This window comes from Diadema setosum, chromosome 1 (assembly GCF_964275005.1).
Source record: "Diadema setosum chromosome 1, eeDiaSeto1, whole genome shotgun sequence".
In the NCBI taxonomy this organism is placed as follows: Eukaryota; Metazoa; Echinodermata; class Echinoidea; order Diadematoida; family Diadematidae; genus Diadema; species Diadema setosum.
The window spans coordinates 1070026-1086854 of record NC_092685.1 but is presented as its reverse complement, the minus strand read 5'-3'; the positions used below and the strand labels follow the sequence as shown (position 1 = coordinate 1086854).

At 40.8% G+C, this 16829-nt stretch overlaps 1 protein-coding gene across 1 annotated transcript; it reads left to right on the top strand.

The window, feature by feature from the left end:
• Positions 1-542: 542 nt before the first annotated feature.
• On the top strand, positions 543-13951 carry LOC140246106 (bone morphogenetic protein 2-like). Its single transcript, XM_072325553.1, has 3 exons — positions 543-663; positions 7496-7887; positions 13068-13951. The coding sequence occupies exons 2-3, from the start codon at positions 7503-7505 to the stop codon at positions 13949-13951; spliced, it is 1269 nt and encodes a 422-aa protein (XP_072181654.1). The 5' UTR covers positions 543-663; positions 7496-7502.
• The last annotated feature ends 2878 nt before the right edge of the window (positions 13952-16829 follow it).

Below are 16829 nucleotides of genomic sequence, written 5' to 3'. Positions count from 1 at the left end.
CACTCGTCGATTTGCGGCAGCCAAAGGGGCCTTCTCTGACTCTTTAGCCTGTTTGTGCGGAGGAGAATAGGCAGCAAGTTGAATGCATATGGATGTTCCCGAAGTAGGGCAATGTAGAAGCCTCGTCGCCGAACATCAAAGGCCTGACGGTGCCGACGCCGTGGCTGCGTGAACGACAAGACGTGAGGGCCGATAAACGGTAGAACCCACGAAGCCAGTAGGAAAATCTGCCCATCTCAAACTCGTCGCGAGTGATTGGCATGTCAGCGGAGTGCTGCTCCTGGGATCGTATTTAAAGTTAGCCTGTGGCGCATGCCTGCGGTTAATTTACAGTTGCACTTGGCAGAGGGCCTTACCTGTCCTCCAAATCTTACCATTCGTTAGACTAACAGCAGGTCTAGCTCCGTGTCACTTCAAAGCGAGAAGTCAAGGTGTGACACGCTTTATGTCTGCTTGAACCATATAGGGACTTAGCTTGGATTTTACTCGTCATCCTCACCTCCTAATCGTTCTTACGAAATCGCCCCCACCTGGGGGACTGTCTCCGGGATCGTACCGTCTGTCGTCATCCAACCATCCCATCGGACGAGCTCGCAGGAAACATACTGCGAAATAGCTAAGGGTCTTCTATCAGTCTTTGGGCCAATATCTGTCCGCACCACGGTGAGTACCTTTCTTCAACATGAGTAAAATCGTTGTTTGATTCTGGATTAAAATAAGTGTCCGTCTTGAGCAAAGACTATTTAATTCTCACCGCTTCATAATCATGTAATATTGAACTATTTTCGTTGAACACGATGATAATGTAGAAACGTGCAGTAGTTCCAATAATTTCGTCTTTTGTGTGTATGGCAATAGACATAAATATACTAATGTCTATGATTTAACAGACATTCTAATTTTGTGATTAGTAATTTTCTTTGCAGTAATTGTTATTATCATTTACAGCACAGCCTCTCATGTTGCTGCTGGTTTTCAGAGGAATGCAATGGGGTCCTTGCCACGGATTACACGTACATTATCACTCCGGTTATGACAATGCGTGCCCCTATGTTACTCGGGCTCTAACCCCATATGTATGACACGGAATGGGGAATATGAGCTACTCTGAAGAATACATCAGATGTTGCCAGCCCGAGTTTAATAATCAGGCTTATGACCTGAAGCAGCTGTGTCGTTCATAACACTCATCGCAAGGCTGACGGGCCAGGGGAAAAAGTTGGTGATGGAGAAGAAGAGAGGAGGTAAAGAGTGAAAGTCCCTGTGAAACACGCGCCTTGTTCCCCGCGTACAGGACTTTGAATCCGCTCTGGCAGACAGCTAGCTAGCGCGGCAAACTATGAGCTCATTTCCTCTGCAGCAATCAAAAAATCTTACTCATCGCGTATCCAACAGACTCTACAAGTTGACAATTGTGATCTATTATAGCCTTTTATTGGGTCCCCTGTCCTCTTTCAGGGCGTTAATCACTAATGAACAAGGCTTGCAGACTGGTTAATAGCAGAGCATGAGCTGTGTGGAGATTAGACCAGTTTTAGTCGTGCATTATTGTCTGGTTTTCCCGTTGACTAGCTCACCGTGCTGGCCAGACGAGCACCTTACAATCCCACACCTATAGCATTCTATCTCTTGACTCGCAATAAAACAAGCCTCTGTTGACAGTATAGCATGGTAATACCGATAAGATATTGCAAGCATAACTTGATACAGGTGTAAAGACGCACATCTTGCATGCAAGAGATGCCACTATTTGGCCACAAGATGTATCCACTCGGCAGGTGTATTACGTGGATCAAACGGAAAGTCCGGGCTAAGACTCGGGGTGAGAGAGGGAGATTACTTCGGAGAGACGGGACAGAATTCCGACGGATGAAAAAATAAATAGATCATCTCAAGTCGCAAAAAGAGGTCGGTGTTCCTTCAAACAAACAGGTGTGCATGGAATGGTATAGGAAATGAACTCTTTGCCGAAAACAATCGTCGGGACATGGGATGAGTGACAAGTTGGCAAAGAAGATGGAGAAAGGGAGAGTAAGAGGAGAGGGTGGGGCGATGGAATTGTGACTGAGTTTAAAGATGCCTCTCTCTACTCAAATAAACGTTTCATCGACGGCGTTATTTGTCGGAGTCGATGGACCCAGGCGGAGCGGTGTATGAGTGGGAGCTGGGCTATTGGTTGGGGTAGAATGTCCCGGTAAAAACCCAATTTCTACTGACATCAGGGGTCAATGTAAATCATCAGCAGACTTAGGGAGAAAGGAGGGAAAAAAATCTGGATCCCGCCTAACTGTCGTCCCCACCTGCGAACTGCGATGGTTTATATACACTACCAATGGGTAGTTAGTATGGCAAAACAACGCTAGCGATGAGGTTAAAGGGAAGGAGGAAAAAACTGTGAGTCAGGTGAGTGAATAAACAGCGCACCTGCGAGCTAGAGGACGTCTACAAAAATGCCAGGGTGTTTGATTTCGCATCGTTACAATTCAACGTCGAGAGGGGCTTTTTCCGCTATTTCAGTCGCATGAAGGCGGGTTTGATTCGCTATAAAAACTCTGCAGGCCCTCACTCCAGGTGTGTGCGATTTACTCTAGCTGTTGAGTGGAGAAAATATACACTGGTAACCCTACACGTAGGTCTTCATATTTTATGGCATTCACAACCCTAAGAGTTTTGTTTTACGGCGAGTTCGTGGCAGAATGAAAGCTGATAATAGGCCTATGTGAACTCAATAGACAAAAGGCAGTGGAAGAAAAAAGAAAGAGGAAGAATTAAAAAGGCACAGGAGATGAAAAAGAAAATCATCAAAAAGGCACAGGGGGTGAAAAAAATAAAGATTATTAAAAGAAGAAAGTGATGACTTGTTAGCACTATGGCATGGTTTGTGGTTACTCCAACCAGTCTGGATGGTGGCAATTGATTTGGTAGGACCAGTGTGATGTAGGTTAGCTAAATCGGGTCAGGAACATTGACCCCGTGTCCCACAGAAGTCCCTAACAGCCTCAGGCTACATTCCCTCTCACCCTCAATCCTCAACAACTCTGAACTTGACCATAACAAGTGAAAGGCCTCGTCAAGGGGGCCATCACGAACTCCACTGTTATCATCTTGACTTTACGGAGAATCTTAGCATCTTTCTTTTTACGCGCTAGCGCCACTCGATCCACAAAGGACCGGGCGAGTAGAAGCGTTAATTGCTGGCCTTTCTTCAACGCTGTGGATGTGCGCCCGAAGCCGGTGACCGTGACAATGGCCCAGTCTTTTCATGCCAAACAAAACGGCTGGTGATTACACCGTCCGCTGAACCCATTCAGCCACAGGTGGCGAATGGGCATTCGATCATGTTACAGTTACACACACAGTGTCCCGGGCATTATGTTACATCACAAAGGATAAAGGCATCTATGTGAGTATCTGGGACTAAGAACCACCACAACCGCGCCTTTCTGTAAGCCAAGTTCCACATTGTGCATGGTCCATGAAGGGGAGTGTGGCATTGCTAGACTGCATGTCTCGCTCGGTACTCTTTCATCTTACCAGACTTGTCAATTACAAAACAAAGCTCCGCTTCTTCCTTCCTTCCCTCTTGTCTGTCTACTAGGGGCTATCAAGTTCGCCTGAATATCTCGCCTCATATAAACATACACTGAGCCATGCTCTCCCACACGTTGATACAACCGATTTTATTGCAATCCTTCGCTTTATTTACTTGCACACACAGGTCAAAATGGGGAAGAACAAATGACGATGAAACAGGGGAAACGATGAAATATGTATCTAGTTTATATTGCGAAGTATATGAAGGCTTCATTTCTGAACAAAAATTATGTAACGATTTTCACTGATGTTTCTCATGCTATGGAAATCGTGTACATTGAAAAAAAAAAACCCAGTGAGCAGAATGCCAATTGTGTTCGAACTTTGAGTGATTTTAGGACAATCTCACTCTCGACTTCATAGCCGCTTAAGTTGTTTCAGAAATGATTATTTTTTGGTGTATGTTCCATACGATATGATATTTTGTGTCATCTCAAAAATTCAAAAATAAGAATATACTGTATAAAAGATGTGCATAGACTGGAATAAAGTCAATCCGGTAATTGCAGCCACCGAGTCATCGTCTACTTTCTTTTTCGTGCATATAACCTAGCTATATACTTCACATATACTAAGGTTATAATAAATGTAGTAATGAAGAGAGCCAGAATATGTACAGGAAGTGAAAGCTTGTGAAACAGATGAAGACAAGCGATTTATTCGGGATTACAAACATGTTTAATTCATAATTGTTTTCTTTTTAAAGTGCAGTGGGAATCGCTTTGTGAGAACAAGTGAGGAACATTTACGTCTGTTTAAGATAGTGATGTAAATTCCGTTAGAAGCTTATCACCTGAGAAGCATTCCAGTTTCATTCACAAATGAGATTTAATGGATCTAAACACGCAATACGCGTGGTATCCACTGCAAAAATCTACCGCATCCAGTCGCTGGTGATGAAAGTGAAACCTGAAGCAGAAGTGGTAGGGAGGGGGGTACCGATGCCCCCTTCCACCCTTCAGCTTCACCAACACCCATCACATCACTTGACGGAGTGCACCACCCGCTACCTGTCTTCCAGTCCGCCCTCCATGTCTACCTGCTGACCCGGGGTCGAACCACCGCCGAAGATTCATTCCATTCCGCCTGCCTGAACTTGCCTGGTTCAAGAAGGAGGGAGTAATAATACTAGCAATGATAATAAGACGGAGAAATGACTTTCTTTGGGGTCTATTTGCGTGACAGGTGAAACGTGATGAAGCTGGCTTCGTGCGCACCTGACTTCTATTTGGAGCAACAAACTTCAAACAGCTACAAGAAAAAAAAATCACTTGTCAGAGGTTTTTGGGCCACATCGGTATTTCTTGTCCTTATAAGGTATTAAATATGAAAGTATATATTGCTCAAGGGGATTTGGCATCGGTTTATGTTGTGTTTATCTTAAAGGGGTTCCCTGCTTTCCCTTGGGCCGAGCCCAGCTTTCCCTTACAGACTGATGAGGAGGAGGCGGTGAACGAAGTGGTGAAATGGCGAAACATTCATCTAATTTGAAAGTAATTAATGACTTTTTGGAAGTAGGCCTAGTGCTTCAAATCATTTGGACAAAAACAGTTTATAGATGTTAAACATCAAACGCAGAGGCAGTCTAGCTCAGCCGAGCACTAACATGCAGCTCAGAGCACAAATTAGATTAATGGGTATTAACGATGATCTTCTCCATTAATTATCATTTTGTGAACGCAATTCCTTACAATGGGCAGAAAGCACGGCAATGTAGCTTTCAAAATGATCCGTAACGTAGAGGGGAATGTAGACTCGCAAGTAAAAGAACAAAAAATACAAACAGCATTGTGATCTGCAAAAGGGTCTACGTGATTGTGCTTCATCTCACAGGGATGTTTCATGTACATTGTATATGAAAAAATAATAATCAAGCTCAGTGATACGGATCCATGCAAATGGGTGTAAAATGAAGATGATCTTTAGTGGAAACATTCAGAACATCCTCATACAGATGTTTCATGCAAGCGAACAGAAACAAACACTTGCGGCCTTAATGGGCTGTTCAAGTTGGGACTTCTATATCCTTCGCTTCCTCTACAAATACCAACGTTGGGGATTACTTTCTTCACATCCTTGTGTTTATATTATGTATGTTATGTATTTCCTATCACGAGTTTAGACACACATCTCTTTTTTATTGACATATTAACTAACAACGGAAGGAAGTGAAGTGTAGTGTATCTTGCGAGAACGACTATCATTCTAGACTGCACTCCCCCTCTCCTTCCTGTCTCTATTCGGTCGACTGCCTGTGTGAGAGAGGGCGAGAAGATTGAGGCCCATTACATCAGTTTACATCTCTCCACCTGACCGCGAGTCGCGCCCCAGCTAGCAGGTTCCTTCATCTCCACCTTTATGGCTCTGCCGAAGAATAACGTACCAGTCAGCTCTCCAACCGAGAAGCAACAAAACACATAAAGGAAATAAGAAAGAATGGGGAAAGGTGCAGAGGGAAAAAAAAATCTTATTTACAAGGCATCGACAAATGGAGAGATTAAGCGTGACGGCCGTAGGGCTTTCCGCGATTCCTTCTTTAAGAGAATTACAAGAAAAAGTAGAAAGGAAACTTACGGTCCGTGCGTAAAGGACTCGACTATATCCTGTCCGGTATTTGGTCTCAATGTAGCGTAGCCGTACTGTTGTTTGCCCAAAACTACCAGTCACTCTTAACGGGTGGAATGGAGATTTTCTGATTTCGCTGATTTGAGCCACGCTCAAAAAAAAAAAAAAAAAAAATCCTAATGACTCTCACTCACTTTTGATATGCAAAAGGTACATTTTGTTTTTCTCGCGATTGTTGTCATGTTAGCTGCGTCGTGTGTCATGATTATTTTGTATAAGATACCGCAGTGTGTGTAAACAGCAATCACGTCCTTCTAGGAGTAAAACAAGTGTGTTAACTTTGGCTTTCTCTAACTTTCAAGACTTGAAAATGTTTGTCTTCCTGAAATTACATCATGTCAATTAATGCATAAACTGCAGGTTCCATTAAAGCGTTTTCATTCGTGTAGAGAACTTTATATTCAAACGTAACCAAAACAAGACATCTCTCATCTGCTGCAAGATAATCTCTGTACCAGGCGAAGATGACAAGAAGCTTGACATTCACTAACCTGCTCTTCAAAACTTTGGCCTAAGCGCTTAAGACTTCCTGTCCTAAGAGGGCAGAGTTCTAGGGTGGGGTCGTCGCGACCAGTGTAAGATCTTTGAACTTTCCCAGTGTAGGTTCGCTGAATTCTCACATTCCAATCGCTCTTGGATTTGGGAAGACGTTAATCCGTTCTTACAAAGGTCCTCCAGTAGGTTTCTTTGGCCCTCTATAATTATCCATTCAAAGAGGAGTGCGAGGGTACAAACACTAAGGAGAAGTCAAGAGCTGAGAGAAGAACACTGCTATTATCGATCAAGATGGATCCAAAGGGGTCCAATTAAGGATGTACTTCCGAAATGAATGACCTGAGTTCCCCATGCCTACATACATCATTTACCAATCTTTCACACTCAACAATGTAGGTGGCTTAACAAATTATTGATGAACAGCATGTGTTCAGTGAATAGCAAATTGTACGTGGTTTCGTGGCCATGTATGCTTGGGTCTCAGTCCTCTGCATACGGCTATTATTTGAGTGTTAATTGCTCGTCAAAGACCTCTGATAAAATAACGGGCGATGAACTCCTTTATTTTACACAATTTCCTAAAAATAACATATGAATTACCCATGAATGTTTTGCCATCAATGAGAACTTTTTCCTAGCTATGCATCTTCCAGTATCATGTGTTTCATCGATCGCCGTTTCATCATCCAGTCAGGAAAGAAGCAGCCTGGTGGCATACCGCCATATGGAGGAAGGTTTACCTCGTATTATCACGCCTATCTCTCTTTCCGTTCCCCCGCAGACCCACCATGGTAGCTGCTTCTCAGTGGACTCAATTGGTGGTGCCTCTCGTGTGCTGCTGTGTCGTGGTCGGCGGCTGGCCCGGTGTAGGTGAACGATCATCGTCATCCTCTTCATCGTCCACCTCATCTTCCTCGTCGTTGACGACGTCAGGTGACAATCATGTAGACGACGAGAGGAGAGCGCAGGTCATAGAAGCATTCGAGTCGACGCTCTTGGGGATGTTCGGCTTGAAGGAGAGGCCAAGACCGAAGGGAAAATTACGAGTTCCGGATTATATGATGGACTTATACCGGACACATACACAAACTGACGGGGGCATTAATATGCAATTCGACTTCAAGCACATAGAGTCAGGAACGGCAAACACAGTCAGGAACTTTCACCATGAAGGTCAGTTTTTGAAAATCTAGTGGTAAAATATTATTCCCTGAATATCTAAAGAGCCCATGCACTTTATCATAAAGCCATAAGGTGCTAAGCTATATATGCAGTTAAAACAATTGCCCTTTACACATCCTCCACGTATTATTCGTCACAACTAATAGATTTACGAGATAAAATGGTATCTAAATCATAATTACTGTGGGATATGCTTGGTATAAAACCGAAGATAAGCAAGTGTATGCCGAGTAGGAAAGAGCTGTCCATTGAATGTTTGTTAAATGTTTATTGAAATTTAAAACAATGCCATGTTAGTGTCAACGCCAGTGTCCTGTTGAACTATAGTCTTACATGAGAAGGAAATAACAGATACATCTTCGCGAGTTTCTTCCCTATCATGTGGTGCTACTGTCTTGAATACTATCCTTTTGATGTCAAAACAAGACTGAAAGTCGAATCACTTGGGTTGTTATGTCCACCGTCAAACATTCTTTGTAATAATGCAGCAAAATATAAATCATTATTATGCGACAAGGCAGTAATATCCCACCACTTTGCCTTGTAAGCTCGCATAACGTACTGAGGTATTAATGACGATTTATATCATCTGAAAAAGTGTCGGCCAATATTATTTCCACTGATTTGACCAATCTTTCTTTACCGTGTTGATTGGCTAAGGTATTATACTAGTCACCTGTCGAGTTACAATAAGCCAATTCTAAAAACTTTTGTTTTTCCCTGTATAAGAGGTGTGTCACCTATATTTATACGCGTGGGAAAACAAATACCTTGTTGTTACCTCCGCAAAAGAGGTTATACTTTTTGCCGGCTTTGGTTGGTTTCTCTGTTTGTTTGCTTGGTTGTTTGTTTGCAAAATAAAAGTATGAACGAATATGTACGAAATTTTTAGGAAAAGATGATAATGATACACACACAAAACCAATCAAACAAAAAACAGATTATTACATTTTGGTATAGTGATCAGGATCAACGACTGGCTCGAGAAATTTGTTATCATTGGGAAATGTATATGGTCATGTTCAGCATAAGTGTGCTTGACGGAAGTCTACGCTCTCTGATTGACTTTTTAGTTTAGAATTGTATAATTACATGTTCTGGGGTTAAAGTGAATTCAGTTAGTAGATGATATGTTATCTTCATGACTGGAGTGGAACTAATTTAAAAAGACCAAACAAAAGTTGGAGAACTGGCCTTGTAATCGCTGTTGCTGGGAAGCAGCACAAATGCTACCACAATCCTCGGTAACCAAAAACCCACATCAAAAGGCCAGGGGTCACGTGACCATTGATTTCATGCCACCATTTTGAAATCGTTAGTAGGCTTTCAACTGCACGACGATTGAATCTTCTTCTGTTGTTCGCAAACTCGTAATAAACGGTGATTACTAATTACTGCTCCTCTCGCTCTTGAGATTTCCCACCAAGCTTGTTAATATAATTTTTTTTTTTTCATTTTACGATGCAAAATCACAATGACCGTCGCCAAAGGGGGGGGGGGGGGATATCATCTTGTCTACAGCTATCGTTTTCCAGGGAATGTTCCAATAAAACTAAAAACTAAAACTAAAATGTAATACACACATCCAGTTTTAAAAAAAAACAACGTACGTATGTCTCTCCATTTTAACACTTTTTACTTTCTGATATGACAGGTGATACCACAACAAACACTGAAGGAAAACGCACTAATATACACGCATGTGGACCAGCATTTATAACTATAGTATCCGTACAAAGAGTAGGCCTACAACATTTCAATATCATACAAGGTGCAAGTCTAATCATAAAGTTGTATGGTCTTTGATGGGTGCGTGTAGTGCAGAAGTAAACGTCTTCTCAGATCATTCCCTTATATGACGTCATTATTTCCGTTTTTCGATCTCAAAGTGAGCGAGAATGTCAAAGTGGATCAGTGGATTTGTCTTCCCGCGCAAATCTGGTAGAAGTGTTTTCAAGTAACTCGTCCACTGGTTCACATACTAAGTAATTGATAATATCAAAGCGCCTTACACGTGGGAATACAACTTGTCAATATCTGGCTGAAAGGTTTAAACTTAGAATGCCCTCACACACTCTCTGCAGTTCCGGAATCAGAAAAATAACGTAAATCAGTCCACGCTAATACATGTAGTTTCATTATGTCTGCGTTTGAGTAATGTTGCCCAAGTTTCTGACAATCGACAAACCCACAATTGACCGTATACTATCCCTCACCATCAGAGATTTAATAGACATATGAAAGGATCATGAAGAATCAATCTTCAAGATCTCATCAAGAACTGTAAGAATGGTGTTAACAGAATAACGTCATTTGACACAGGTGCCATAGAAAGTAGGAAGAAAAGGGAATACACAATCTCAAATCTCTATTGTAAATTACACTCTTACCAACAAACAAGAGTCGTCACAGTTTGTGACTGTTATGTTTCTTGTTATTGTTTCTTTCCACTAAACTATAAGTGATGCTCTCTCTTCTAAATCTAGGCAATGCTTCTCCGAATGATATTATAAACTCTGAGAATGTAAGAGTTGATTGTGACAGAAACTGGGAAGAAATTTCTAATAAAAGATTAGTGTCGAAGTCCCGAAATAAAGCTTGACTTGACTTTTGTAACATTCTGAATGTTGCCTGGAACTTAAAAGAGGCTTGCAGGTTGCATTGCTTAAGACATCCATGGCAAAGAATTATTTTGTTGTCATAATCAAGGTACTCGCCATTTAATTTAATTTAAGGTATGTTCATCCGTGAAAAAATAATAAGAAACAAACTGCTGTAAGATTTCCTTGAGCAATTCTAATAACTTAAAACGCCTTGAAAAATGTATATATATAGTTTTTTTTTTTAATCATCTAAGAACTTTTCAAATAATGGGTTTAATCTTTCTTGAAGTTTCGGTTTGATATTAGTAAACAGAGACAACGTACCACATAATAGTGTTATTCGTATGGAGTTCATGCGATGTTATCTCGCAAATTTACAATTCAGCTTTGATCAAATATTAATTCATCTCCAAAGTCAAGTTCACCACGTAGGCTTAGGATAGGATAAGACTATTTTTGGCCCGTTGTAAGGCAGGCGAAAATTGGATCAGGCTGAGCTGAGCGTTCATCAGCATCCAGTTGTTGGGTGGGGTCGGTCTTTCCCGACGACTGACGGCCCGCTGGCTTGGGCGGGACGACAGGTCGTGGCAGGCAACATTTAGTCTCATCCCAGCCAATTGAGCGGGAAATCAGCCAGGACAAGCTGTCCATATCTCCATCGGATTCCCCGTCCTGGCTAGAGCAGCTTGCTGCCTCAAGCTGCCGCATGTCGCGTAGGAAGCGCGGGAAAATCCGTACTGATGCTATAATGCCCTAAAGAACCTTTTGCCGGTGCCAAAGGGGTTATGCTCGTTGACAGGTCTATTAAATATACCCAGAAATTCTTTGCCACACTGTTTTAAAGCATCTCCATTTAGAACTTCTTCATGTTGAATGCTTGTATATATCATAAGGTTTTATTTGTTATATTGCTCTAATATATCTATATGCATCCTCTAGTAGGGCGTACTCACATTCTAGTTTGGAAACTGAAGTACTCTATACGAGATATTATCTTCAAACAGAATTAGCATCAAGAGCTGCATAACCAACAAATTCTAGCACTTGGTCTGTAAAAGAAGTGACTGTCTAATGTGTTGTGATGCCTTCGATGTTTGCTCTGTGCAATTCCAGCACACGAGACACCAAGCCATAGAAATGAAGCTCTCCGTTTGCTTGCTTTCTCTCTTACACTTGTGATGAAAGAGATTTTCACTCAGTAGCTGTTTAATGGCTATTATTGCATCATTTAGCGCGATTCTTATCTCAAAGCAACTGCAATTTCAGCCAATCGGGTAGAAATATTTACTTGCTTCAGAGAAGTAATAACTGCTGATGTGAGAACGGTTGTAAAAACAAAACAAAACAAACAAACAGAGAGTCCAGTGGCAGTATAGGAACTATGACGAACGAAATTCTCTTCACGTTATCCCTCCTTATACAAGGTAACAGCTTGTCCCTCGGTATGTATTCCCAGGGTTTTATAAGGCTTCATCCGAAATGCCACTGAGGATTAAGGCAAAATGTCACACGGGAATGGATGAACAAGAAATAAGAAATAATTGCTTTGAAAGTGTCTTGAATTTCAACCTGGTTTGGCACGAGCCGCGTCTTCCGGCTCTCAAGCGCTGCTCTTATCATATCGTCTGTCAGTTCCTTCAGAGAAAAATGCCTTCAGTGCTGGGCATGTTACTCCTTTCGAATGATCAGAGCTTTATTCAAAGAGAGAGATTTACCCGAAGATGCGCGATGATACAATTTCCATTGTATAATGAAACTTATTTTTTTTTTTTTGCATGGGATATAAAGAATACCAAGTGTGTTTTGATGTGTTATAGGGTTATATAGGTCTTGCACAATCAATTGAAGAGAGTGCTTGTACTCCGTTAAATCGCATTTTGCCTATCATTTCAATTATACATGTATGTTTATGTGTACTTGGTTGTATACCTGCCAACTATAAATACAAGTTTGCCAATGACTCGGAAGAGAAAATTTGATTTCCCCCTAAATGTGAGAAGAATGCAACATACTCTTTCTATCGCCTGCAGTGATGGTGACGAATTGTGGTGTATGCACGGCAATTGACTCACAGTGACCCGTTAACATTTCCTAGCATTTCCCTTCTTTCCCCAGGCAAGCAGGAGAGTCTTATATGCTTCTGTAGCAAATACTGAGATAATCAGAACTTGTACATCATTACTAGGCTTCGCCAATAGAGGGGCACTTTTTTTTTCTTTTTTTTTTTTTTTTAAAGATGTGGCGTAGTTTGAGCTGGAGATTAGTAATGTAGCACATCACGTGTGTTGGCTTGTTCGTACATCCGTTAGATAATGCATAGTGTCAGTTCGGTCGATGGTTTGATAAAACCAGAGTCCTGGTCCCGTCAATTAACTCCTGATATTATTATGATGTCCAGAAATCGTCGTTTACTCTCACTCGTTCTGCAAAGCAGGATACGAATCCGTTATACCATTCCAAAATGTATTATCGCTATTTGGAAAAATGTTGCTATGCGTTTCAGAAACCGAAGTGTGTACGACAGTGTATTTATGTTTTCTCTATTTCTTTTTGTTCTCCCATGCACAGAGGCCACTCAGGTTGTCTCAAACGAGCGACACAAACACAAACTGATCTTCAATATTTCGACAATTCCCGACGAAGAGGTGGTAACAGCAGCAGAATTGAGATTGTTTCGCAAGGATATCGACGAACACAGCATCGTAAAACGACATGCTCTACGCGACCAGGAAAGTCTCAAACCGATACACTATAGGCAAAGGATAAACGTGTATCAGATTTTGAAGCCAGTGGCGCGAAATCGCGATACGATTAAAAGGCTTATTGATACAAGACTAGTTGATGTGCGCAATGTAAGTTGGGAGTCATTCGATGTCCGTCCAGCTGTGCAGGCATGGCGGCAAGAGCCGAGTAAAAACCATGGGTTGGAGGTTGAGCTCACGGACTCCAGGGGGAAGGTGTCCCCACTCCAACATGTTCGCGTTACGCGACAAGCAGATCAGAGCGTGATCGACGAACTCGATGAAGCCGAAGACAGATGGTTTCAAGAGCGACCGCAGATCGTTACATTCAGCGATGACGGCCGCACGAAGCGATCGACGGGTAGGGGTCGAAAGAAAAAAGGCAAGCGACTGAAGGCCAACTGCAGACGACACTCACTGTATGTAGACTTCAGCAGTGTGAACTGGAACGATTGGATCGTTGCCCCGCCGGGTTACCAGGCCTTCTATTGCCATGGCGAGTGTCCGTTTCCCCTGGCAGAGCACTTGAACACCACCAATCACGCGATCGTACAAACGTTAGTAAATTCAGTCAATCCAGCACTAGTACCAAAGGCATGCTGCGTGCCAACAGAACTTAGTGCAATTAGCATGTTGTATCTGGACGAGTACGACAAAGTTGTTCTGAAGAACTACCAAGATATGGTGGTAGAAGGCTGTGGCTGTCGATAAACTGTGTTACGAGAAGAGGAAGGGATCTTGACTCACTAAACCAAGAACTAAAATGATATGGAAAACCTAAGGGTCGATATGTTGAGAAATCCTTGAGTGAATGTTTTCATGGAGACAGAAGAAGATATATATTATTACCGCTCTAATGTGTGCTATCTTCTTCCCAGACATCTCGAGATGAAAATAACAGACTACAGGTTAAAAACCCCAAACAAACACGTGAAACTCGGCTCCACGTAGATGATTATATATTTTGGTGCTGTATATGATGATGGTGTGTTTTTTGGTGCACGACCAACTCAGCCAAGCTGAAGGAGATGGTGAAGTCTATTTAAGCAGTGTTGTATTCTTCACTCAAGTGTATTCATCGTCAACTTTAACATTGCCTTCACATTTCACGCACTGCCTCGTAACGTGGTAGTGTGTCGTTCAGAACGTGTCTTCCCAATTGTGATTTACATTGTAAGTTTTAACGAGAGGCGAGGACTATTTTATGCGTTTTTGTCAAAGTATTCGACTTTTAAGAATGACTATTTGATAGCAAAGTTTGCTTGACAGTGACAGTATAGCATGGGTAGGTCTTCAACTACCTTATGCCTGTTTTTAACGATCCACCATGATTGATTCATGACGACAGGTTAGTGTCTTACCGACATTTTTATTGTCTATCTTCAGACTTACATAGAATGTTTTTATTTTCCCACTGTATTCCTTCTTCTTTATCTCCTTCATGTTTACCTAATGCCTTTAACACAACTCACGGGAAATTGATTGTGACAGATAATGTTTAAATAGACCCTCTTTCGTAAGATTCGAGAGAGTATTGGATGTGATAAATTGAGTGGTGTGATCTATGTGACGTATTTCCACTGGGGGAATAAACATAACTTATACAATAAATTATAAAATACAACTTTGACGGGTAATTTTCTGCCCCCTTCATGTTCTCCAAATGAATCATGATTTCACATCTTTTCCCATTAAAAAGAACTGTCAAAGTATAACATAAAGAAAAAAAAAAACCCGAAAGGCTACAGGATTTCTGTTCGCTTGTTCATTTGTTGCGACTTTAGAAATTTTATGAACTTGGCTTTTTACACTGTAAGGCATTGAGTTGCGATCAATGTTAATCAATTGTAATTCTTCTTCCACACAGAGGCATGCAGATCCTATCGACAAAGACAATAATAAGGTGGCATGTCACAATTTAGAACAAATTACTGCACAATGAGACGACTTTGGCTGGAAATATTGTAAAACTTGTTTTCCCCATGTGTTCTAGAGGTGAGATCCTCTTCAAGACACAAGGACAATATCAAATGATTTGCGTATGTGACGAGGATGCGAATGCACAAAGCATCCAACAAACTTATTTCTATCCAGCCACCAGCTGTGCACCGATTTACCATTGTGCTAATACTCTATTACGTAATACCACCTCTAGCAATATGCATATATACTCAAAAGAAGCAAAATATAGAAATTAAATAGAAAAAAATCAAAGTGTGATGAAACTTATACACCCTCATTTCAGAGATACCTCCCTGTTTGATTTTGTTTTTGTTGTTGCTTTCTTTCTATTGAAATCAATTTTGCCATTCTCTTTGCGCCAAAACAAATGAACTCTTTACATGTAGTTTGACTGATTCAGAAAGCGGAAGCAATCTTGTCTCTTCCGTCTGATCATTGTGGGAGATAGATCCAGAACACGTGACCTGTTCATCTGATTTTGTGGTAACGATATTGTCGAAGACTGAATCTAACTATGTATGAGTGACAGGTGAGGATAAAGTTCCCTCACACAGAAAACAAATTTCGCTTATTGCAAGTATTGATTGCATTTTACTTTTCGTCAGTCCACTAACATCACGACGTTATATTTCTTTTTTTTTTTTCGTTTTAATTCTGCTCCTCAGCGCTTCCAATGAGCGTCGATTTTATGCTAGAATGTATTGCTTGTGTATATTTCAATGATCGATGATATCTTTTTAGATTCGATTGTATTTTAATTAAATAGTCTATATATAGAATATGCCTAACTACGCTCAAAGCTATTTCTTTGATCTGAAAATGTTGGATTTGACAGTGAATTCGTCTGATGTACAGGCGCCACAATCGAACTGCATCTATAGTTATTTTATTTTCACATAGAATATAATATTGACTTCTTTATTTTCGTATATGTCTCGCTTCTTTCAGTCCACCAGATCTTCCTTGCGCTTGTATTCATTCTCGCTTTAGAGAAAGGGATTTTCTCTAGACATAGACGCATCATAAGGCAACAATGGGGAAGTACTACAGAATTATGCCTATACGTATACAGCTGTATCGGATATTTATTATCATTTTGGACGATGGAAAAATAATGTTTGAATGTACTGTGCCTCTAATGATAATTACTATAGTGCCTTCGATTAAAATATATTATTTAAGTTGTACATGTGTAAAATATTGTTTACAATAAAAAGTAATTACCTCAATGATGCTAATGGTAAAACAAACTTGTGGTATGAACTGTCTTTTTCTCACCTTATCTTTTCATCATCATTTGCATCACACAAACATACACACACGTTATAAACCTACACATATATTCATAATATATATATGTAATATATGTATATATATATATGTATATGTATATATATATATATATATATATATATATATATATATACATGTGTGTGTGTGTGTGTGTGTCTACATTCATATATACAAGGGTCTATGTGTTAATAGTGAATTTTTAATGAAAGTGCAAGTGTGAAATGGCTACAGCCATACAGTCTCTCTAAAGCTTTGAAAAGTTCCACGTGTTTGTAACTACATTAATTTATGCCTCAAGGCGACAGAAAAATAAACTCACAGATGAAGATAACGA